General features: G+C 42.8%; 1 protein-coding gene across 1 annotated transcript; it reads right to left on the bottom strand.

Annotated features, from left to right (window-relative positions):
* Positions 1 to 12,855: 12,855 nt before the first annotated feature.
* ACAA2 (acetyl-CoA acyltransferase 2) lies at positions 12,856 to 24,953 on the bottom strand. Its single transcript, XM_031597112.2, has 10 exons — positions 24,851 to 24,953; positions 22,124 to 22,290; positions 21,126 to 21,254; positions 19,965 to 20,081; positions 19,251 to 19,398; positions 17,899 to 18,074; positions 17,103 to 17,232; positions 14,981 to 15,051; positions 14,298 to 14,452; positions 12,856 to 13,484 (listed from the first exon to the last, which is right to left on the bottom strand). Exons 1-10 carry the CDS (start codon positions 24,864 to 24,866, stop codon positions 13,400 to 13,402), a joined length of 1,194 nt encoding a protein of 397 aa, XP_031452972.1. The 5' UTR covers positions 24,867 to 24,953; the 3' UTR covers positions 12,856 to 13,399.
* Between the last annotated feature and the right edge of the window lie 1,064 nt (positions 24,954 to 26,017).

Raw genomic sequence — 26,017 nt, forward strand, 5'->3', positions numbered from 1 at the left:
GCATACAAATCAAAAATGGGCAGATGTTAACCAGGAAAATACCCACAGCAAATTACTAAATTCATGTGGCAATCTCAACATTAGGCTTATAGGACAGAAACTGAGGTTCAAATGGGAGGACTCCTGTACAAGCAGTTCACATCAGGCTGCTCAGGGGTTTATCAGTTGAGTCCTAAATGTCTCCAAGGATGGAGACTGTGCAGCCTCCCTGGGCACTCAGTTCTTTCTCTCATCTATTAGCTACAGTGCTTTTGGATGGCAACGTATAGGTCAATGGCAAATGAATGAAAGAAATCTCACATTCAGGGTGCCAACTGATCTCTCTCTCTTGGGGTTCCCCATCAACTGGCACAGGCTGCCCAGAGAGGTGATGGTGCCCTATCCGTGTAGACACCCAAGGTCAGGCTGGATGGGCTCTGAGCACTGATGGAGCTGAGGATGCCCCTATTTACTGCAGAGAGTGGGACCAGATTTCATTTAAGGATCCTTTCCAACTTAAATGATTCTATGATCAACACTTATTAACAGCAAAAGGAATAATAGTTTTGGTGGAGTCCAGAGCGCATCCTACTTTAAAAAAAAAGCCCTACATCTCTACAAAGTTGTTCTCAAGGGGAAGTGCAGAGCACAGCCTTTTTTTTCCTGCAGCTGCATGAAATAATTCCACATGGTGACCTCAGCCCCTACATTTGCACTAGAAATTGCACCCTGCATTGACAAATCACCATTGGTATTTTCAGCCTCCCAGGAGTACTCCTGACACAGCTCCATCACAACAGCAGTGCTCTGGTGATGCTCATTGCCATATGTGGGAATCTGGCCTCCAGGGAGCATACTGCATGAGCAGGTTCAGCTGGTACAAGAGAAGAGAGGTGCAAGTCCTAGCCCATGCTGAGGCTTACTGCACATTCCGCACCATCCTGCAAGATGCCTAAGCCCTAGAAAGGCTTTGGCAAGACCAAACACACCTTAGAGTGGTTACTAAAGCCAGAAGAAAATATTACAACCATAAATGCAGCTCCATGATCTCAGAGCCTATGAGAAACAGGGATTGATCTTAGGGAGCCAAGAGGCTCTGCCAGTTGCAATATTTTTACATACTATTTCCTTCATTACTTACATATTTGCATACATATTTCCCGCATGAACAGAGCCTGCTTCCAGGAACCTGATGTACTCTTTGTGTGGAGTTAGGAGACAGCAAGAATGGAGGAGGACAGGTCCTGATGTTTGGGGGGATGGTGGGGATGAGTTGTGGTTGGACTTGATGGTCTTAGAGAGGTCTTTTGCCAATGAATCTATTTAGGGATGCAGTTTAGCAGCCATAGTGGGGATGGATTGCGGTTGGACTTGATGGTCTTAGAGAGGTCTTTGCCAATTGGAATTAATCTATGTAGGGACGCAGTTTAGCAGCCATAGTAGGGATGGATTGTGGTTGGACTTGACGGTCTTAGAGAGGTCTTTGCCAACCTGAATGATTCTGTGATTCTACTTAGGAACATGGTTACTGGGCATAGTGGGGATTGGGTTGACGGCTGGATTCAGTGATCTTAGAGGTCTTCCCCAACTTCAGTGATTCTATGAAACCAAAGACAACCACTGCTCTTGTCTGCCACAAAGAAATTTCTGAACCAAATGACAAGATTCAGCTTTGAGCGACAATGAAGCAACCTACGTGCCAAAACTCAGATCTGATTAGGAAAATGAAAGTGTCTAGGTACAAGCAGCAACTTCTTCCTTTAGACATATGATTGCAATGTACAACTGTATGGTTGGGAGAAGTGGGAATAATTTTCATTCCTGTGTTATTCATGGCCTCGTTTCATGCCTCAAAGGCAGCAATGAAGACTGATATGTGGGATTGTTCCCGTTAATGAGTGAATGGGAAAGAGCCCAGCACGACTTTTGGTTTCCAGAAGAAGCTTTGGGGATTGGCACTCACAAAACCTATCTATTTATCTGCTATTTGAATTTGCTTTAGTTGAATAGTCTTGTTCAGGCTCAGTTTCATCTTACGTGAGAGTTTCTTAGGATTAGAGCACACACATTCCCATGAGACCCATTGCAATGCAACTTTCTGTTACTCTATAATGCTCTCATCCTTTCATCACACAGAAATGCTGCTCTGGTGACACAAATCTAAGCACAAGGCACCCAGAACCACCTCATCATCACAGAATGACAGAATGGCTTGGGTTGCAAGGCATCTCAAAGATCATCCAATGCCAAAACATCAACACTACTTCTCCACTTTGCTTCTAGCAATCTCCAGGATATTTTCCTTCCTTCCTCTTTATTCATCAGTACATCTTTCATCTCCAAGTGCTCATACTCAGGAGTTCTACATGTCTACTCATATAACTAAAAATCAAATTCCTCAATGCTCTCATAGACCTCATCACTCTCACCCCACCAGCACCACCCAACAGCCCACAGCTTTCTTCTCCCTTTGCCATCAATACCGAGCTCTGCTCCACACCTCCTGGTCAAGAACAATGCTCAAAAGATCCATTCTTTTTGTGATTTCAGGATTTCTTCAAAACCTTACCTAACTATCAGTAGTTTGCGAAATTCGATTCTTTCCATTAGATAACAGCACATAAGAAGTCACGAGCCACACTCAAGAAGTGATTGGAGGTCACGTGTTTGGTAAGTACATGGTTATATTTCAAGTAACACATTGCAGTACTAAATATGTAATTTATTGGAGTCACTAAGTGCTTTAAAAAAAAAAAAATGTAGTTATTTATTTAGGAACCCAAAAGCTTTTTCTGGCAGAAGGAGGCAATATGTTTTGGAATCTTGGTCCGCACTTTGCAACCTGTTGATAGAGTCACCACTTGTCCTAACAAAATACCTTTCACTTCCATGAAGAGATTAAAAAGTGTTTCCAAAACAAAGCAGTGCATGCAACTTCATATACTTAAAACAAAAGCTGTTTAGAGATGATGCTAGAGCTGGGTGCTTTTTTGCTACATCTCTGTCATTTCTTAAATTTTTTCTTCCATAATCCCTTTCTGAAAGCCCGAAGGCAGAAAGGTCTTTCTTTTCTCTTAATTTCTTGGAACAAAGAGACTTCGTGCATCATTTGGCAGCTGAGCACAAGCATTTTGTACTCAAATTTCTAGAAACATCGCGTGGTATTTACACTGCCAGTTGCAACACTTCTATGTGCAAAAGCTCCCTTAGGTTTCACCAATCATTGCCTTTTTTTGAATAAACAGTGATGGCAAGAACACTGCTGGACAGAAAGAAATCACAGCTGCTCTCAGAGATACAGATGCTGGCTTGAGCTGAGAAAGTTGCTGGAGCTGGAATCGTAGTATTCCAATTGGGAGGGACCCGAAAGGATCAACAAGACCAACTCCTGGAATTCTGTGGTCAGCACTAAAACCCCAGCTTCCCAGTGATCATGCACAACATTCTTGTCTTCTAATAGACCTACAGGGTATTTACATAGAACCATGGAATGGTTGGGTTGGAAGGGTCCTCACAGCCCCCCCCAGCCCCACCCCTGCCGTGGACTGACTGCTCCCCCAGCTCAGACTGCCCAGGACCCATCCATGGCCTCAGGCACCTCCAGGGATAGGGCACCCACAGGTCTGGGCAGAATTTCCAGTGGGATGTGCTGATTATCCCTGTTTATAGATACTATATAGATACAGATATTCTGTATCTGTAGATATATGTAGGTAGATATAGGTATATATTTAGAGAAAGAGAGAGATTCTATATAGATACAGAAACGTACTGCACATTGCTGGTCTTCTGCCTTGTGTTTTGGGATTTGCGGAGGAGACAGCAGAATATGGAAACGGGTCACATCCTGGAAGATACAACTTCGCAGAAAGAAGATGCAATACTGAAAAATTCCCAGGAAGCTCTTCTTTTTTTTTCCCCCACTCTAGAACTTCACACTTCCAAAACCTCCCCTAGAGCAACACAAGAGCAGGACAGGTGGCAGCCTGGAGTCAGCCTGCAGTCAGCAGCATCTGCTTTCTGCAAGTGACAGGTGCAAAGGGACCCATTTCCCCCAGCATAAGCTGTGTAAAAAAATGGCCATTGATGCATGACAGTCATCTTGCTTTCTTTTCTAACGCAGATTAAAGGAAGTGCCTTGTGGGGGTTTCTCTTTCCCTCTGTAGAAAGCACTCAGGTGCCAAACTTCAGCAGGGGTTGAAATTGGAGCAGGGAAATCCCATCCTCAGCACACAAGCCCGAATGCATGGCCTCAGTCAGAGTGTGCTGAGTTCCTGGAGTAGTCCCAGGGTAACTCTGGACGGGGTCTAATCTCCCCTGTGCTGCTGCCCATGGGGTTTGGATGTGTGGATGCCTTTTGCCTTTTATCAGTGCTATTTATTCTTCACCAAGCTGTCTGGGCAAGGTACACAGCAAGCAAAGAACTGGAAGGAGCTCGTTAGATTAAAACTATTTAAAAAAATAATAAAATAATAATAAAACTCATGCAGACACCGTTTTTCCACGTGCCCTGCCAGCTCCACACAAGCTGATTTTACATGTTTCATTGAGAAACAAGGCTCTGATGGAAAGCACTGCCCTGATGAAATGTGGGAAGGGCCATTGCTGGCTGCCGCTGAGTGCTGCCATTCATCTGACTGTATACATGTGGGCTTGGCGGGTCTCAAGTTTCCTTCTAGCAAGACATGGGCTGACTCCTCAGCAGCCAATCTCCGATGCCGGAGGGAGGCGAGGGATGAGCACACCCAACACACATCCCAAACGTGGGGCTGTGTAACGCGGCTCCGCTGGGGCTGACCTCAGCTGCACAATGCGTGGCACCGCTCCCATCCTCCTGCACCTTCCGGGGGTGTTGTTCAGCCTCCAGACCTTCTCTGTGTGTTTCCTTATTGTTTTGCTTCTCCTTCACCCATTTTACAAGATCAGCGCTTCCCGCTGCTGCACGGTTCGCGTTGTAATTGCAGACAAGTGGAAGCTATATTACGAGAGCAGTGCTGAATTTCCCAACTCAGATGGATCTTGGCACAATGCAACCAACAGCATGAAGGGAAATCCTTTGTTTTATGTTCAAAAATGCAATTTAATGAGAACTTAAATGGTAGCAACAGAGACGGCTCACTGAACTGGCCAAATGTTGCAAGGAGGCTGAGCAGGATTCCTGACCCAGACACACAGAAGATCCCAACCAGACACCAATCCCACAGTCCATTCTTCTGGGAGGTGCAGACCACAAAAATTCCTGCTCCTGGTTGATGTGTCACTTTGGTGTGTCACTGCCCGATGGAGCCAGCTAGGAGGAGCTGGCTGTGGCACGTTTTTCTTTGATGCCTAAAGCATTACGAACAACTTGGTAGAGAAACTTTGTGGTACTGGGGAGATCTATAAAATCCTACGAGCTTGACATGCCTTTTTGCCATATCCACATATTTCCTTCTCTAAGATTTGGAGTTAAGTATAAACATGGACTACCATAGCACGAATGAATGCTGAAATAAATGCATCGTAACCGTGGTTAAATGGTAGTTAATGGTGTTCCTAGTGTGAGCTCTAAGCTCCTCTAGAGAACTTTAAACAAATTTCTAAATGCCATTTTTCAAAGAGTAAAAATTCTCTACCACCTTAGAATCATAGAATTATTAAGGCTGGAAAAAAACCCCAGTATCCCCAACCCACCCCACCATGCCCACCGACCATGTACCATGTGCCACAACCCCACAGCCCCTGAACACCTCCAGGGACAGTGACTCCACCACCCCCCTGGGCAGCCTGCATCACCACTCTTTCAGAGGATAAATTCTTCCTAATATCCAACCTATATATATCCAGCCTTATTTTGCACTAGATTTCTCAAGGCTGTTGCTTGCAGCATTGCCTTGCAGTCCTCCAGGTTGTAGTAGTGCTGTCCCTAAAAGCACGCCTATCACCCTCTTTTCCACTTTTTGAGGTCCAGGAAAGTGGAAATTAAGCCTTCAGAACTGCTGGTGTAACCCATACAAACTGAGCACCAACATAAAAACATCTCTTGATTGACAACAAACTTCTACCAAAGTCCCAGCTAGCATCCAGTCACCCAAAATTACCCACATCCCAATCCCACTGGAACAAGTAGAAAGAAAGAAAACTCCAGACCAAGTGCAAAGACACAGCTCATAGGCTTCATTTGCCAGTTGTCCCCATCCCCCCAGTCTTCAGGTGGCCTCATCCAAGGGCAGTTTTCTATCTGGTTGCATAGCAGAGCTCTTCTGCTCTCTGCCAGCCCATGGCAACATCAGCAAAGCCTCAGGCAAAGTTCAGCCCAACACTGATCCCACATCTTTGTAGGAAGAAATGCTGGAGCCCTTTTAAGAAGGATCACCCTCACTTCTACTTCTTAAGAGTAGCTCCAGTGACCGCTCAAGGAGATAAAACTGAGATTTCACCTTTGCCACATCACCTCACAGAACTCTCATTACAAAAGTACTACAGGGCATCTTGATCTCCCCTTTATGCTCTACTTGACTGAAGGCAACAGCCCCAAGCTGTCATGTAAAGGATCTATAGGTGGTGGCCAAGCAGAGATGGAGGAGCAGGTATAACCAGTGCTCAGCAGCTGTTAGAAAGCTTGCTGCTGAGTAAGACCAGAGATTAAGCCCAAATCCAGGCCAAAATAAACAAAAGGAGATTTCACTTATCTGGGAAACAGTTTGTCCAAGTCACACTGTCAAAACCTTGAGAACATTACACAGCTAACACCTTCTGAAAGGCTATGCTGTGTTAAATCACAACTCACTGGGTTCTATTTGCTCTGATTGACTTCAGTGGTCACACACCGGTGAGGGCAGATTACCTGTAGCTGTAGTGTAATTGTTTCTCCCTCCGGTTTGTCAGGAAGGGTACAAAATTTGTGCTTTATTTGTCTGTACTGTTGGGGATGAGCAGGTTTAAGCCCAACCCATAGGGACCCAGAAGGCTGAGAGGGCTTGCATCCAAAAGTACACTGCAAAGACCATCATCTCTGACATCTCTGAGGATAAGGATGGATGCCCATTTGTTGGTCAGCTGGCGTTCAAAATCCTTCATAAAGTTCCCTTATTCTGCCATTAAGCTGCACTCCTCCCACCCCTGGGCTGAGGCTGGATGAGTCCCATCACATTTAGCAAACAATTCCATGTGTGTGCTTAAGTGTGCTGCCATCATCCAGGTGTTGGGAGAAGAAATGGGTGGAGAGGACATTCCTTCACTCCTCAGCACAAAGAGAACTTGGAGAATTCAACCAAGCAGCTCTATGTGTGACATCAAATACCCTCAGAGCTGCAACAAACAGCCCAATAAACCACACAAAATATCTAAACATAGTCACTACCACTAGAACTCTGTTTTCCCCAAGATGAGCTCTCCTTCTGTTTTTCAAGCAAAATCTTATAAATAAAATGAGACAAAGAGAATTTCAATTGCCAGTTTTCTAACAGCTGAGCAAACACCTTGAAAAACTTCACGAATATTTATAGAGACTGTTGACCTAAGGGATTTCATTAATATCAAAATAGCTGATGGTCACTTCAAAATACGCCATGCTGACCCTTGTCCTGGCCTCAACCAGCCTCAAAAATAATAAATTTACGTAAGAAACAAAGTTTCCCCCAGGACAAACAGCAGACGGCACAAATGTATTTGCTCAGCAAGTGCTGAGAACATTCATTTCTTCATCAGCCTTTGTGAGTGTGGCACACAGCACTATAACCATGCCTTACCTCATCTGGCACTCATACTACAGCACACAATGGTTGTGCTATGCAAAGAAGAGCTCAAGCAGCAGGTTAGCATGAACCAAGCAGCTGCACAAAATTAAGAGTTTGCACTCACTGTTAAACCTGCAGTCTTTTAGCATGACAACAGTCATGTCTCTTACTCTGGGAGCAGAGGATCCTGGGCCTCAAGTACCTCCTTCCATCACCTGAATCCTTTTATCACCAGGGATCAGCAGCTGTACAAGCAGTACTGCTTGGTGGTGATGTGAGCATCAGGTGTTGGATCACGCCACCCAGCTCCCACCTGCAGCCTGCTGTTGGCCAACCTCAGCAGCAATCCTCAATTGCTCTGTCATTGGGAAACAGGCATCCAGCAATCCAAGTGCCAGGAGGAGCTTAAAGGCTGGAATGGAAAATGAGATTGGGGCCATGAATGTGAAATTCAGATGTTGATTAATTATTTTTTTGGAACAGCGGCTAAAATACACTGGATTCGGACAGTAGGGGCCCACTCATAGCATCAAAGTGAATAAGAGAATTTCCTGACACAGAAGTTCTGCTATTGGTAGCCCCTGAACATTATGTTGAGGTGGGAGAGTACGTTCTGATGGAGTCACCAACACTTCTTCCTTCTCAAGAGGACCACAGTCCAACCCTTCCCACCCTAACACCAGTGATCCAGACTGAAATCACACAGGTAGTAGCAGCATGCCACAGATTCTTCAGGTTTGACTGAATCAAGGCAGCTAATTTTGGGCCTACAATTGCAGTTTTCCAAGAGCATTCAATGGCAGCCACTGATGGCCAAAGAGAAACCAACCCTGCACAGGAAACATCAACAGACAGAGTCCAATGTTAAGATAGCAGGGAGGCATTTTATGGGAGCATCAGCTTGTGCAAGATGAATGGTGAAACAACACAAAGTTCATGAGAACCTTATAGATCACAGAAATACACCATAGTTAGGGTGGGCTAGACCTCAAGACCCCTCTGGTCCCCACCCTGCCCAGGCAGGGTCACAGAGCTGTGACCAGCTTTGTCTAGTTGAGGAACTTCAGCCTCATGACTGTGCTATCTGTGTAATGGTTAATTTAATGACCAAATGTTCAATAAATCTGACTTCTCAGCACTCTGCTATCTCTTACTTACAGCTTTCTCTGTTTAAATTACAGTCGTCTGCTTCTCACATTTTCTATCCCTTGCAATCCCCTTTCTAAGACCTGAAGAAGAATTTCTGTTTATAAATAACCACAGCAGAGGATGTAAACACTGTGTTGTAAAACATTCTTACAAACTAAACAAATAAAACAGTGAATTTATCATGTGGGGGTTTCGGTGCAGCATCTTATGCCAGAGATAAATATTTGTAAGGAAGGGATTCAGATTTTTTTTCTCCCTGACAACAGCTACAATAAATATACTGCTAGAGAAGATAAGTAGATTTTCACTGAACACCAATAAAACATGTTTGGACAGAGTACTTGCAAAAGAATCTTAGCTGTAAAAATTTGGAGCTCCAGCTTGCTGCCTGTGTTAAAATCTCAGAACAGAACGCTCTGGGTGAGTCCTCCTTTGAGATGCATTCAGATGGAGTTTCCAGGCTCCATACTCAGCACCAAAAGGGAGAGAAAGGAGTTTAGGGAGGCTGGTCCTTAGCTCAGGAGCTGTCTGGGCATCACTCTACCCATGGGAGGAGGTGAGTGATTGTTTTCTTTCACTCCTTTTCCTCCTCTCCTTTGCTTATTAAGCAATTTTTATCTCAACTCACAATGTGTTTGGTCTTCCCTCGTCCTTTCCTACTCCTAAGGAAGAGCAATTGGGGTGCAAGTGAGTCAGAGCATGGTGCTCAGCTCTCTTCCAGAGTTAACTTAAAGCACCCACCTCTACACTGAGGGACAGGAGTTTGGTCTGCCTGTTGTTGATGTCAAGTTTAGGTACCTCTAGTTTAGATAATCTCTCCACATCTATGGTATAGTAGCTGGCGTGAGTTTGTCATTTTCAATCTCTGTGCAGCAGCTTATCATCACACTGATTTTCCAAGAGATCAAAGCTGCACTTTCACAATCATTCATGCCACATTTGGGCAACTCCTGCTCTCCCAGCAAACAACTCCAGTCAAGGTGGGGTGTGAACACGCAGTCCTTCTTCTGCTGGACCACTGTACAAGCACAAATGCTTAAGGATAAACAGTAGCTGCTGTCCCATAGCACCAACCAGGATGAAGGTATCACACTGGCATTTGCACATATCTGTGGATTAGCTATTTGAGTTTACACTGACCCACCCTGCAATTCTAAGGCTACAGCATTCTGACATGGTGTTACTACTTGTTATCAAATGGCAGCCTTAAATGTGTTAACAATAATACCTTTTCTCTTCTTCATTCCCATTCCATGAGAAATATTCGTCTAGTGAAATATTAAAAACAACAAACACAAGTGAAATTCAAAATTAACTCACGGTCCAATCTACCTATTCATTTCAATGCAGATTTTCATGTGAAAGTACTTCATTCAGCAGAAGTATTGTTAGAACTAGTTTATAATAGAAGAGGGAAATAGTACCCTTGTCATTAAACCCTGAGCTTGTGATTTCCCAGAAGGATTCACTTCCCCACTGATCTCCCTCCAGCTGCCAGCACCAAGTCTCCACACCTTCTCCCTCTCTCTTACAGGAACAAGTTTTAACACCTTGTTTTCAGGACAAGAAATCATATGATCTCTTCTTCTCTTCAACTTGGGTCAGGTATGGCACTTAGTTATCATCATGTTAAATAAGTCTCAAATCACAGCCGGAACTCACTCTAAAGCAAATATTATCCAATTAAATCAAAATCAAGAAATGCTGGCATCATGGCACTTGCCTCTTTAAAACCCAGGCTCGACCTGAAAGTTTGGGTTATTCACTTTCAAGGTTAATCTAGACTTGCAAGAAAAGCACTGCTACTCTATGGATGACGAATGCCTCAGCAATCCATCGAGATCTCTACAGTGTCCAAAACGCACCACCGAGTGGCAGAGAGCTGCATCTGCATCAATCAGGAAATTCTGCACAGCACTCCAGGGACAATGAGCGCTTTCTGCAAGTCCTTCCTTTTCCCACACTTTTTGAAAAAGATAAAAAAATCCATGCTTTTGCTATCCTGTATCATGCAGACTAATCACACAAAAATGATGAATACTCCAGAGCCTAAAAAGAAAAAAAAAAAGTATACAGTCATTACAATCAACAACTGTGCAGTGTTTCCCCTAAGATCTAACGCATTTCTTCCAAATCTGCTGCTGCTTCTCGGACACTACAAAATTCCCCAAATCCAGATTGCCGTTCAGTAAGATGTCTTCAATTCCCATAGGCAAGAGAACAGTTTCGTTATTGCTGTATGTGGGAAACAGAGCATACTTTGAAAAGTGTGCAGGGATCAGATATTACCGCCTTTCTGCTGTTTGGAAGTGCAACATACTCCCATAACCTCATGGGAAAGGATTTCAGTTTGGTTTGACAAAGCCCTTCGTTAGAGGTTCTTACAGGAAATGAACAGAATAAAGATGGAATGATGTGCCAATAAATCGTTGACTTATGCAGCAAAATAAGTCTTCTGGCAGGATGTACAATAATCTGTGCTGATAACTTAAGTTGTCCGGAAAGAGGAGTGAATATCATGATGCGTTTTGCAGAAAACACATTATTATTCAGAATGAGCAAGTACAACTCTCACAGCAAGAACTACATGTGGATTTCAAATTCTTGAGTGATGAAAGATGGGAATCAGACATTATGTGCAAAATAAAGCACGTGAAGGGGATTATTCTTTACTATACAGAATCATAGAATGGCTTGGGTTGGAAGAGAACTTTAAGATCATCTAGTTCCAATCCCCTTCCTATATGCAAGGACACCTCCCACCACACCACGCTGTTCACTCCATCCCGTATACTGAATGTGGGCTATATCTACAGAGTGATGAGCTCTGAGCAACTGGTGCTATACAGAGAAGAAACTTTGGAAAAACTGGCCAGATCTCTGAAAATAAGAGTTCAGTTATAATCCAGAGTCAGAAAGGTAGGAAAAATTAATTACTTCTGAAGGAGCAATGAATCCTAATTTATAAAATCCATGTGGGAACTTAATCTTGAATAATGAAACCCTGGTAACCCTAACTTACTGAAATACAATAGAAGAAGGAAAAAAAGAAACTGCATTCAATGAACATGTGGTTTGCTGCCTTACAGCAGCTAGGTTTTTAATCCATATAAACTGCACTACTGTCATTAAAGACACCTAACTCATACGAAATGCCAGGAATTGTGATGAGCATATTTCAACAGTTATCTATCCATTCTAACATGCTGCCTTGACCTGAACTTCTCGTAAATCTAGACACTCTGGTTTTGAACAGCCTCCCTTCTTTCACAATCATCACAGTCCAGGGCAGTAAGAATTCACAGATAAGCAAAATTTCAACAGTAGGCTGAGGATGAAAGAAACTGAAGGCTGAAATCTTTGCTACTATTTTAGCCTAGGTAGTACAGAAGACACTACAGAGAAGCATGTTCTCTCTCTGACAAGGGATCTGCCTAACTCACTGCAAGCATGCAATGTGGACACCTATGTAGATGGACTGCTGGTTGGACTAGATGATCTTGGGTCTTCTCCCATCTTAATGATTCTATTCTGTGATTCTATCTAAGCAAGCTGCAAATTGCTCCACTGCAAAGTGAGCCTAGAGGATGAAGTCCTCTAGACTCAAGACTGCATTCATAAAAGATCTCACTTCAAACACACATATCCAACATAATTCACAATGTGATCTCTGCTGCGTGTAAGAGCTGAGGGAACTTGCTCATATTTGGAATTCTCAGATGAGTTGAGAACAGCCCCACATGAGGTTGCTCAAGAGATGAGCTATGTGATACTATCAGAAGAAGTTACAAAATGGGCTGCAGTAGGGACACAGTGACATGTAACACCACTACCAGATGCAGCATCACCTTTTTGGAAGGCTGGCAGATTTGCTAGAGTTTTCTAAAAAGTCCTCAGTAAGTGCCAGTAACTGCAGCCAGGGAAAGAAGCATTTCCAATAATAAACACTGATGTACCGAGAGTAACAATTCTCACAGCGGTTTACTTCTAAAAGAAACAAATACGAAGCTCTTTTTAACAGTTCAATTTATTGTTCTCTTGAGAGGCACCAAAAACATTTCAACTTCTCGTTTTCTTTTGCCTTGCAAAATAGCAGAGTACAATTTGGAGCCATCAGTCTACAATTAACACATACTTCAGATGGTCTCCAATTACATTTTCACACTTCCTGATGATAAGAGGCACGTATGCCAGACAGCAGCTGAAATTAGAAAAGCTGAAGCAGTACTCGCTTAAAAAGCTGCATTGCTATTTAAGGCAGATTGGTGAAAGTTTGATAGGCAATTTCCTCAGGAAATGATAAGAATTTTGCCTACAGCAATACATTAAACTTGATTGAAAAGAGGCTTTTAGAAAATACTTCACCAGTGTGAAATTATATTGGTATTAGACATTACTGAATCTTCTTGTTTAGAATTCAGACCTTTCAGCCACTCCTTTACCTTGCAGGAATGGTTGTATGTGAAGGGATTACAGTGATGATTTACCATCAGAAAAGACAAAGTTTTTCAGAGAACTGGTAATTCAGGCAACACTGCCAGTTCCAGAACTTCTCAAGCTGTGTTCTCGATGAGAAGAGCAATACCTTGTCCACCTCCAATGCAAGCTGACCCAACTGCGTATTTCCCACCACGACGCCTGTACCGGAAAAGTAACAGTGAAAATGACTTGTATTCGTAAAGCCATAGTAATAGTGGTCCTGATTTTATAAACAGAAACTAACTATCAACATTTCAAAGTTACTAGTAATTATGTGTATGTTCTTCTTTTTTTAGAAAAATATCACAAAGCCTCCACTGCTGTTGAAGTATTTCTGTAGAAAAAGAGTTCTAGGTCTGGGTCTTGGACCTTCTAAAAGATGGTACATCATACTGTTCTTAAACATACCAAATGGGAAGGAATACCATAAGGGATAGTTACTTCTTTAACTCATATACTAAAAAGGGCATAATTCAAGTAAAATTTTACTGCCATGGGAGTTTTTAAAGCTCCTTTTTCTACAGCACAAGCAAACTTTTTTTTTTTGCAAATAGCCAATTGAGCCTTTATGACTGAAATCTTGTGAGTGTTGTAAGCACCAGCAAAATACTCATAGAATGAAACACAGAATCATCGAATGGCCTGGGGTGAAAAGGACCATAATGATCACCTAGTTTCAACCCCCCTGCCATGTGCAGGGCTGCCAACCAGGCTGCCCAGAGATCCCATTCAGTGATCTCTGCTCTGAAGATAATGGAAAGGAGAAAGAAAAAAAATTGGAAAATTCAGGCTAAAATTGTGCTAAGCATACCAAAACAATCAAAATTTCTGGAAATGGTCTAAAGGAGAAAGGTGATAAAGTCAGTGGACTGGAAGATTTTTAGCTGCATAGTATCTGTGTTAAAACTCCTTTGCGGGTGTAAAAACAGCAGTGCTGCATTCACTACCAGCAGCTGTAAGTCATGAACGTACCTTAATTCATGAACCAGGTGAGCTGTGATTCGCGATCCTGAAGCGCCCAAAGGGTGACCCACAGCAATGGCACCTCCATTGACATTGGTTTTTTCAGGGTCCAGGCCCAACACTTTTTCAACAGCCAGATATTGAGGTGCAAATGCCTCATTCACCTGAAACATGGGAGAAATGATACACCTGCTTACACAGACTTCCCACAAAAGCTTTCAGCAGTGTGCACACAAGATTAAATGAGATGCAGTTCTCCAAGCCATTTTGATTGAAAAAAAAAATTAAACATTGTCTTTTGACATGTATTAAGATAGCATATAAATCATCATGTCAACAAAACAAATTTGCACCCTTCTGGCATACTTGACACAAAGCAAATATGTATTATACTTTTTTTTTTATAAAGAATTCCAATGCGTGTGTTTATGACATATAGCCAACAGAACAGCCTTGTGTTGTAGCCTTTTTCTTACAGAATGCTATCAAGCCATTTTCAGTCTTCACATGTCTGCGACTTTAGTTATGACCATGCAACTATCTGGCTGAAACAAGCTGGACAAAGGTCAGACAGGCAAGCAAAGACAGGTGGGCTGCAGGCATGCATAAACACCTACCTTGTGGAAACACATTGAGTGCAGTGTTCCTCCTAAAAAGACCAGCAACCCCATTGTCCATATTGAAACTCTTACCTCTACCAAATCCATGTCCTTCAAAGTCAGTCCTGCTTTCTTCAGAACCTCAGTAATTGCAGGAACAGGGCCTGTTTGGAAAATGGTATGCATAGTTAGTTAAATGAAAAATAAATAAAGCCTTACAAACATGCTACATGTAGGATCGCCTCATGAGACTGCCTCTCATAAGTCCCTGCAAAGGCAGTGAACTCTGGGTATGTCACTCACCAGCTCTACCATTGTGGTAAAAGAACTGAAAAATCTAAAAACTATGTGGCAGCCTCATCCACAAACTGCTGAGGAGAGCAAGGAGTGCCATTACTGCTGAACGGCTATGTTGTTAGACACACATAGGTTTGAAGTGAAGAAGACAGCCACTAGACAAAAAAGACCTCAACCTTAAGGCCATTTTGAGGCAACTCCTCCTCTCCAGTACTCTTGGCTTCAGCTCACCACTTGCAGCCTCCAGACACATATAAAAAGAAAAAGGCACGTGTTTAGGGGTCTGGTGGTCACGTGTTTAGTTATGGAATTGATGTTTTTGTGTTGTTCATAAAACTTAACTATAAAACTTCTACTTAAAGAATAATTTTTTTTAATTAAAATAGAATAAAATGCACTGCATAGCAAAACGTTGCCTCAGACCCTGACTGAAACAGCCAATTGAAGAACAAAAACAAATAGGATTTTTTGGGATAATATTACAGAATTTGGCAATAGAACTGCCTCTAGAAGAAAGCTACAACCCAATATAAGTCAGCAGGGGAGATTAATCTCAAAGCATAGATACCCAAAGAAAGAAATATTCTAAAAGAATTTGAAAGGGCTATTTAGATATGTGCCTGTAGGTCAAAGATTACAAAATCAGATGAGAGATGATGGCTAGATGAACAAAAATGATCATAAAACATGACTTGAGCGTCTCACTATCAAGAAATGATGTTGACACCACACAGCCCGAAGAATAAAAAACATAAAAATGAGTAAATGAGCCAAGAGACAGAAACATTAAAAAAAAGAAAGGGCTTAGGTCAAAGCTCAGTGGATCATTAGAAAGGTTTAGGCTTAATACCGGACCCTAAATGTTTCTCTTTATAGACTGATTTTAGTATGCTCGTTATGTACGAGAGTAATGGGAAGGTCTCCTGTGGACAATACAAAGACCATCACTGACAGCCAAGGGGACTTCCCTCCCCAGCCTCTTTTTCTAAATAATGCATTCTATCACTTAGACATTGTCTGCCCAACACTATCAGTATGTGAAAGGGCAGTTGCTCCATCTGAGCTCCTCTGTTCTCAGATCTGTTGCTGTCATGTCTATGAATCTCATCTGTTTTTTTTTCAGTTGCTGTGGAGTTAAGGACTGAAATGTTCCTCCGTATGATTTATGAAGTTTTTAAACAGGCTAAAAGAGTTGCCTGACCTGCAAACAATGGTCTGGTTTACAAAGCACAATGACTCCATGAAGCCTAGCGAAAGAAACCCTCCCTCTGCATTTGCTTTGAAGGTTGGCTTAGTCAGATAGCCTGAGCAAGAAAGCAAATCTGACAATGCTTCATTTGCATTTGTACTGACACACGAAACCAGCCAACAATGAGTCCTCTGAAGAAAACAGCAGAAAGGAAAAGTAATGCTGGGGTACAATGCCGTCTGCAAACCCAACAGAAGGGAAAAATCCTGGCATGTCTGGATCAGCTTTGAAGGTTTGTTTGCATTAACAGCTTACTTGATTAGAAAACATAAAACATGAGACTAGGAAAAAATGATTAGTGGGCTTACCAGAATAATATCTGATGTTGGAACCTAGTCTTAACTTAAGCAATGGAGTAAATAATGAAAAGTGTAGACAAAGCCAGTACTCCTTCAGCAAAACAACTCATAATTAAACATTAATGGGAATCTAAGGCAAATTTCAGGATAAAATCTGTCAGTTTTTTGTGATTTTTTTTTTGTTTTAAATGAGAGCATACCTATTTTCTTGACTTACTAACAGACAGAGTAAAAAAGGAGGGAAAAGTGGTGCAGGGACTGTGGTTTGGTGCTAGGTCAGGCACGGCACATACTCCCTAAAATGCCCAACAGAAGAAGAGTTTAACTCTGCTTAATGCTATAAAAGAAAATGCATTTTCTTGCAACTTACCAATGCCCATTATGGAAGGGTCACAGCCAGATGAGTGGTAGGCGACTATTCTTGCCAGAGGAGTGAGGCTGTGCTTTTTAAGTGCTGATTCACTGGCAATGATGACTGCACCAGCTCCATCACACACCCCCTTGTAACAACAGAGAAAAGTAATCTTAGTGGAGAAAGTACAAACAAGAAGAAATCACATTTTAAACTAAAAACGTCCCTCAACAAAAAACCTGAGTCCATGACACTGTTGTTAAGATGTAATAAACTGCTGTATTGGTTTTTATTCAAAACATACAGTGATCTTTCACTACTCTGTGGACCATGAACATCAAATAGATGATTAGATGATTAATTGATTTTAATGTTTCAGAAAAGTATTTTTTTTTCCACTTAAGTTTCCCTTACATTGGAAACATAATTCCGTATATTTGCAGGGGCCCTATTAATATTAGATAATGACTGTACAATTATAAAAGATACATTACAGACATTCATACTGTGGTTATGATCTATTTCAAGCAGGAATTTGGATTATATGATTACAGCAATTGTACTGGCCCAAAGAACATTAATCAGTGAATTAAGATAATGTCTGGAAGAGGAATTGTCCCTACTGACATGTTGCTAAGCTCTCAGTCTGCTCTGAGCAAAAGCAAAATGTGGTTTGGACTATAGAAGATACTAGTTGTGCCACAAAGACAAGCAGTGGCACACCCAATGAGAAAATGCATGATAATATAGGGACAACAAATTAGAAGAGCATTGAAGGTGACACCATCATAATCCAAGGCAGTGACGTACTCACTGAAGCATTCCCAGCAGTGACTGTCCCATCCTTTTTAAAGACGGGTGGGAGTTTTGCCAGCTGTTCTATAGTGGTCTGAGGTTTCGGATGCTCGTCCTTTTGCATACTTTCTTTCCCTTTTTTTGTTTTCACTTCAATTGGTGCCATCTCAGCATTAAAATGACCAGCATCTTGAGCTGAAACCACAAAAAGGAAAATAAAAGGTCTCTTACAAAAATAGCAGGAGATGACTGCCCGGCATGACCAATAATCCCATTTCCATGTGCCCACAACTTTTGATCTGTCTTAGCTACAACTTCAGAGACAGTGCTGTTTATACGTGATTTTGTTTAAATAAGCCATTTGGGGGCTTACTGTTTAGTTTTTAGAGCACAACAAAGACTGTACAAACACAATCCAAAACTTCTCCAAAGAAAGTCTCCAATATTGATATGTTATTTCAAGTTTAAATAACTACACTTTTCCCCGTCCTTAAACCACTAGATGTATTTTTCGCATACATTCATGTATTGTTACTTTATTCTGCAACTCTCGAGCTTATCAGAGAGCCAAGAAGCTCCAACTCTCAGAAACTGCCACATTTGATGTTGTTGTTTCGCCTCTGGCATTTTTAACAAGTTTTACAAGATTCTTTTCTTTCCACAGTAGCCATAGGAGTGTCTCCTTAATGCACAACTGTGAATGCACAAATAGAAATAAAACCAGCAAGCTGGAGTCTTATACATCATACATAAAACAAGAAAGAAGCAGAAGTCTCTTCAGTGGCACAGTTTGTAGTGAAGGCTCCAGGAATTCATTTAGATCAGCAGGAAAGAATAAAAACAGCACTCCTACTCACATAAAAAAAAAATATTAAGTCTGTTTTCAAGAGTAGCAGCTGTTAAAATCAACATTATTAGAACCTAAAAGTATGCTTAGATCTTTTCTTCTTGTGGGTTGCAATGTATGCTGAAATCCACAAAGAACACTGCACATCCTATTTTCCGTTACCCTACAATCCTATTTACACTAACAATCAACTGCAGTAATGCAACGTCCCTGAATTATGGCTTTGGCCATATAAAGTGTCCAGCAAACAGTTTAAATGCGGGTCCTGAACAAATGTTCCCCCTTCAGATACATTCAGATTCTGTTTGCTCTAACTGTTCAGTATATTCCAAATCAACCCTGCTAGAGCGGGCTCTTTCTATCCAGAGCAAAGTAAAGCATGAATTAGAGTCTCTTCAAATCAAAAGACAAATGATGTTAACATGCACAAGCTACATGAAACTTAGAAATAATTTTAATTGCTGCTAAAAGCAAGATTTGAAACTGGCCTCAAACAAAATACTTCAATTCCTACATTTACTAACCAGCTTTGCATCTCTGTTGTGTTTTCAAGGCGTATCGGTCGCAATCCTCTCGCGTGATGTTGTGCTTTGCAGCCAGATTTTCAGCTGTAATTGCCATCGGGATTTTAACGTGTGTGTCAGTTAGACCTTCCCACAACGTATCTTCCAGCTGCAAGGAACATTATTTAAAGAACATGTTAAAGCAGAGCAATATTAACTTTGTGATTGTTAATTTCTAATTATCCCAGTCTCTTGGGAACTACAGTCACCTTGTAAAATTAACCCAAGTCACCTACAGATGCTGTGCATAAATTAGAACAAACTCACCACAAAGCAGTATGCAAGTTCTCGTTTGCTATTCTAGTTTACACCAGGCCCTAGAGTGATTCTTTCCACTCAAACATGGCCCTGAGAACTTTGAGAAGAGCCTATATATTATAGACAGTACTTTGATGGAATGCACCAAACGAATTTTGGCTCTAAGAGTTTACTAATATACTTATCTTGGAAGAGGAATTCAAGCACTGTTTTAGAAATGGGAGAAAACTGGCATTCTTAATAAAATTGTGAGCCTACAATTTTGGTGATGTTTGAATGCTGGATATACCCTTTGAACATCTAAATCCGGACCTAATATGCAATGATTTCACTTCCAAGAGTGTACGCCTGACAGCATATGTTCCTCTGTAAACACAACTTTATTTATAAAACAGAAATTTATAACAAGTATCAGACCTTGAGTTCCGCTCCTAGTCTGGTTCCAAATCGGATGTTTCGAACCGCATAAGGCGCCTGGCTCATGCTTTCAGCTCCACCACACAGAACCACTTCTGAGTCATTAAGGCAAATTTCCTATTAACAACAACAACAACAAAAAAAAACCAATAAATCCAAAGACTTAGGATGTAACTTGCTGCTTTTGTTTGGTAGTAAGGTAGTAACAACTGTTTTACAGAAATATATTGCTATCTGTGAAGCCACACACAGAATGAACTCGTGCTTGATTGCATATGTACACAAAAGGTTTACCATTCCATAAGGATTGGAGTCTGTCTCTGTCTTACACACTCCTCCCTTCATGCATCAGTGAGGAATGGGCATATCAGTGAAGAGGAAGAGAATTTGGGTTCACCTACGTGACAGGACTGAGAACCTGATGGCATCTCTATGGTTGTATGGTTAGGTTAACAGATGTTTGAGCATGTGGTTTTGTTTTGGCTTGGTTTTAAACATCCCTACCACAAAACCAAAGCAACTTCAAAAGAAAAAGTTTTAGAAAACATTAGCCAAGTGAACTGCCAAAAGAAACCCTAACCACAAACTAATTCAGCACTGCTACAAGTCTGCAGAGCCTGAAAGTCCTAAACTGCAAACAGACAATCTGACCACTAAAAAATTCTTTAAATGATTCACCTAGCTGCTATAAATTATCGTACCCATGAAAGAGTTTGGGTCTTTGAAGGAAGAAACACTTGAAAAGCACAGATTGCTGCTTATATAGCCAACTAGGTGGGAATATAAACAGTGGGCAAAAGATAAAAGCCCTCATCTGTGGTTCTGACACCCAGTAATTTTAATTCATGCCAACAGGATCACAGAACACAACCACGGTACAGCTGGACTCTATCTCACTGGTTAACACTTGTTGCATTCCTTACATTAAACTCAAAATAGCTACAATGACCATTTTTAAAACCAGCCATTAAAAATGGCACTGTGGAGGCTGAACTCTTGCACACAACCATGCACGTGCAGTGTGAAGCCTCTACCAGTGGTAGCTAGAAACCCATAGTAAGACTCATCACAAACACACAGTACGTGCTTCTACCTCTCTTATTAAAGATGTGATAAGAGTTGCAACTAATGCAGAAATACAGGCAGAAAAGAACTTAGTACCTGGCACCCGTTAGCAATGGACTGGAAACCAGAGCCACAGAGCCTGTTGACAGTGAGGGCTGGAACTGGGACAGGGACTCCCACACGTAAACCAACGTGTCTTGCAATGTAAATAGCATCTGGAGAGCTCTGCAGGCAGAACAAACAGTAGGTTGTATTATATTCATTCTTTTCAAAAGTAAAAGTTCTGATCAGAAGTCAACATATTGTGATAAAATTATTGGCAGAAGACAGGTGGATATTCAAGAGAAATCCTGCTAGTTGTAAGAAAAGTTCTGAGTCACTTCAAAAAAATAAACTCATATTATCAAAAAGGACTAATGTCTGAACATGCAGAGGCTGTGATAAAGGAGACATCATGACAAAAACGGTCCCAGAGACATAAAGGCTCTGAAGTCACCAGCTTCAAAGGTCTTTTGTTTTCTCTTCTTGCTTATTTTCCAACATACACACAAAAGACCAATATAAGACCAGATTCTGACCAGGAAGCAGCAGTTAGTTCAAGGTAACTTAGAATTGCTCAGATTGACAGGGTAAAAAAAAAAACACAAAACCATGAGAAATGCAGATACAACTGCTGCTCTGCAGTCACTGAACTATGAAATGTTGTAAGTGTGATGCTCTAATTGCACACTGGCCTGTTCTAACGAGATTTCAATCCAGCTCAAGGCATGAAAACATGAAAAACGTGCTGGGGATTAGCAACTAGCCACTAAATTAATCTGTATGGTTGCAGAGGTCAGCCTCTCCTACTTAAAACTATATCTGTGGTCCTAAAAAAAGAAAGCTAAGCCTTTCTCCCAGTAATGTCCCAAATCATGCAGGGTATGTCCCTTAGACATGAACAGGAAACACTACACTATGAATGCTACTCGCCCATTTCATCTCTACCCCTCTGATTTATTCTTGGCTGCAAAGCAGAGGTAACTATCTATGGCACCACAGTGAAGGAGGTGACTGAAATATTCACCCACCAACAAAATTTCCATGCTACCAACCTGTATGACATTGCCAACGATCACACTGTCAATGATCTCAGGAGGGACTTTGCCAGCAGCCAGCGCAGCCCGAGCAGCATGCTCTGTCAGGTCAGTGGCTGACAAGCCCTTCAGCAGCCCTCCATAGGTGCCAAATGGAGTCCGCTTTGCTGCAACGATGAATACACCTGCAAGAGAAGCAAGAATTTTGCAGCTGGACAAAGCAGGGAATAGCTGGTCTGCCTTATGTTCCTTTCTATGAGATATCAGAGAGATATATGAGATACCAAAGAGAATGAATACATTAAAAAATTTGTACAGAGTGTACTAGGTAGAAAATGACGAAGTTACCCTCAATTGAGTAACAGTTTGCAAGAACCCAAGTAGTTCAAGACAAGTGATATAGGATGCAGCAATACTTCAGGTGGGGGAGATATGCCAGAATTAAGTCAGAAGGAAAAGCTGGGAAGACTCCACGAGTATCCCTTTTCCAAGAAAAGGTTTAGAAAAAGGAGACGTTTTAGCTATGGAGAAGACACACTACATCAGACATTAATGACAGTGTTCTACAGGCAGGAAAGGAACATCTGTAAGATCCCGCAGTGGACACACCTGTGAAATAATCTGTTATTGAGCTGTTGTCAATGCTTGACCAGAGGGACCCCAAGGGGATTTCAGATCAAACAAAGCTCTGCCCTAGCCAGGACACCTCCTGCTCACAACAGCTCCGTGCTGTGCCAGAACAAGCAGGAACAGGCTCTGAACTTTCCCCTAGTTGAACAACAGAGCTCACATGCCCACTTGCAGTTGCCACAGAATGCCTGCTGGTATTTTAAGTAATGCAGGAGAGATATATGCAGATAGAAGAATAATTGCAAATGGAAATGTCTGCTTATTAAGCTCAATTGCTTCCAAAGTTTCTCATCCACTGCCTTTATCACTCTTGTCAGAGTCCAGGTGCTCCTCCATCTCTCATATATTCAGATCCCAGATCACATGCTCTCCAGGAAAGGACTTTCCAAACTGCTGAAGAGCAGCCTTGCTGCACTGACAAGTCCTAGCATTGCAATAGTTATGCTCAGAAGATGATATGGGAGATCCCCTAGCACAGACTAAGCAAGAGTTGCAGCTTCAAGGATAAGGAAGAATGTGATAAACAACATGGATTTTTAAACCATAAAAAACAGGAAAACAAAATGATCCTTCACACCTAGATGCTACCCATGGGCTTATTTCTACAGTATTAAGGAGACCTTAGAAATAAGTCTTTGCTAAGCACACTGTTGCTGCTCCCTTAAAGTGCTGATATGCTGTCTATTCAAAAACTGTAAGACGCAGCATTTATTTTCTGCAAGGAGTAAGTATGATTACAGAACCACAGAAAGACTTGGCTTGGAAGCGACCTAAAAGATAATGCATCCAAAAAGCCCACTCTTCAGGTTATTAAGTGTAGCCGCTAAAACACGTATCTCTGAAGAAGTCCCTGTGTGTTCAGAGGTCAAAAAGGAATGAAGGCGGTGCTGCAGGCTTGGAACAAACACTACAAACTTACCCTTCACAAGCACACACTGGAGCAAAAATGAGGCTGCCTGTTGTTTTTCACTCATTTAATCATAATTCAAACCCTGTTTTAAAGGCCTGCTGATGTTCCTAAGCTTACTCTCCCAGCAGCACAGCCCTGACTGTGCCTCTGATCCAGCACTTCACTGATTCCTGCCCATCTCCTCCACAATTGTGCCTGTACAGCTGCTGCCAGCACAGGCTCCTGACTAAGTCAGCAGAATTTTCTCTCCTTTTGACCAGCAGGTTGGATATCTGCTGAATCACAAAGCATGGCTTTACAAACAGACAGGGGCTGGGGACTTTGCACTTCAGCCTTTGTTTTACAACACCTCTCTTTCAGCCCCACTGCCCACATCTCCCAGCTGCTATGGGGCAGCTCCATAGAACTGATTCCAGACAAAGTGAGAAGGCAGGGATGAACTGCAAGGAAAGAAGGAAACCACAACCTCACCCAGCAGCCAAGTTATGCCAAACTGAACCAATCACAATAGAGTTTGGAGTGTAATTACTCTGATTTTGGATGATGGGAGAGACAGCTCCTACAGGTGCTCCTGAGCTGTAGGAGGAATCAAAAGCTCAACTGGAAAAATATCTGGAAAAATAAATGAGGGTTTAAGCACACACTGCCTGACCTGGATCACAGAATTAGTTTGGGCTGGGAGGGACCTCAAAGATTGTCTCGTTCCAGCAGCCCTACAGGCATGCTTGCAAGTGGGTGGATTCCAAAGGCAAAAACAGACGTTGCAAATCCTCTACGCAACTGTTACTCCCGGGGTAGAGGGATTGTTCTGGACCTGTAAACAGCTAAAAGCAGCCCTATGAGAAGCGAAGAGGGAAGAACGGTGTGGTGTCGGCAGCTGAGCGCACAGACAGGCGACCACCAACACCCACAGCCAGCCCAGCTCCGCAGAAACGTCCACGCAACCCGCTTCAGGAGCTGACGGAGCTTCCCGCAGCCGCTCAGCTGTCGCTACGACCACGGGCAGAAATTACCACACGGACGCTCCCAGGCCCGCGCCCCGGTCTGCCCACACCGGGACCCTCAGGCCGCGCTGAGGGACCCACAGACGGCGGGAAGCCGCCCGACAAGAACCGAGAGAGGCCGAAAGAGGCCGATAAGGGCCGAAAAGCGTCGAAAGGCGCCGAGAAGAGCCGTGAGGTGCCGAGCGCCAGCAGAATCCTCACCTCTCAGCAGCGCCATGGTCCGCGCCGTTCCGCTCTGCCGCCTGCGCCGCCCGCTCCGCCACGCCACGCCACGCCACGCCACGCCCCTCCGCACATTCGTCACGCTGCGAGCGAGGGAGGCACTGATTGATTGACGCTTTATCAATCCGCTCTAAATCTGATTTTATTTATTCGTTTTCGGTTTTATTTAAGGCTGATTTAATTTCTTTCCTTCCTCGTCGGCTTCCCGAGCCCGGAGGCGAATCGGCTGTGAGGCAACGGCGGCTCGCAGCGCGTTGCCTAGCAACGGCGGTGGGGTAGGCCTCAGGCGGAGCGGCCTGCGGGGCGTTTGGGAACCGTGGGCGGGCGGCAGAGTGGTTCTCGGGCTTCTGTCAGCCGCCTCTACCAGCACAGCCGCCACAGAGAGCCGCGGGGATTTCCAGACGGCTTCCCTGTGCTTGGCCCCTGTTTTGGTTGGGGAATCCTCCCCCCAGAACGCCACTCGAAGCTCTGTTGTTTGAGGAGAGGTAGCATCTGTATGAGTAAAATGTGCTGACAGAGCAGTTCTAGCTGCCAGAAGAAGGAGGATGGGCAGAAACACTTTATTATGTATATTGCCGTATGGCTTCAGCTAAAGAATTTGAGAATTAAAACATTTATTTGAGGTTTATCCTAGGAGAATGAGCATTTTTTATTTAAAAAAAAAAAAATCTACTGTTTTGCTTATAATTCCATTGATTTCATGAATCTGGTTGCAGTGACATATAATAACCTTAAGAAAAAATGGGGGTAGGAATAAAGAAAAGATATTTCATGTTTTCCCTTTTTGCCACCAGCATACCTCTGATCACTTCAGCCCACAAAATCACAGAATGGCCTGTGTTGGAAGGGACCTCAGGGATCATGAATCTCCAACCCCCTGCCACACGCAGGGCCACCAACCTCCACATTCAATACCAGCTCAGGCTGCCCAGGGCCCCATCCAACCTGGCCTTGAACACCTCCAGGGATGGACGGGGCATCCACAGCCTCTCTGGGCAGCTGTTCCAGCACCTCACCACTCTCACAGCAAACCACTTCCCCCTGACATCCAACCTCAATCCTTCCTCCCTCAACTTAAAACCATCTATTTCCCCTTGTCCTGCAGTTATCCACCCTTTCAAAGAGTTGATTTCCCTCCTGTTTGTA

The sequence above is a fragment of the Phasianus colchicus genome, chromosome Z, assembly GCF_987193195.1.
Source record: "Phasianus colchicus chromosome Z, bPhaCol1.hap1.1, whole genome shotgun sequence".
Lineage (NCBI taxonomy): Eukaryota > Metazoa > Chordata > Aves > Galliformes > Phasianidae > Phasianus > Phasianus colchicus.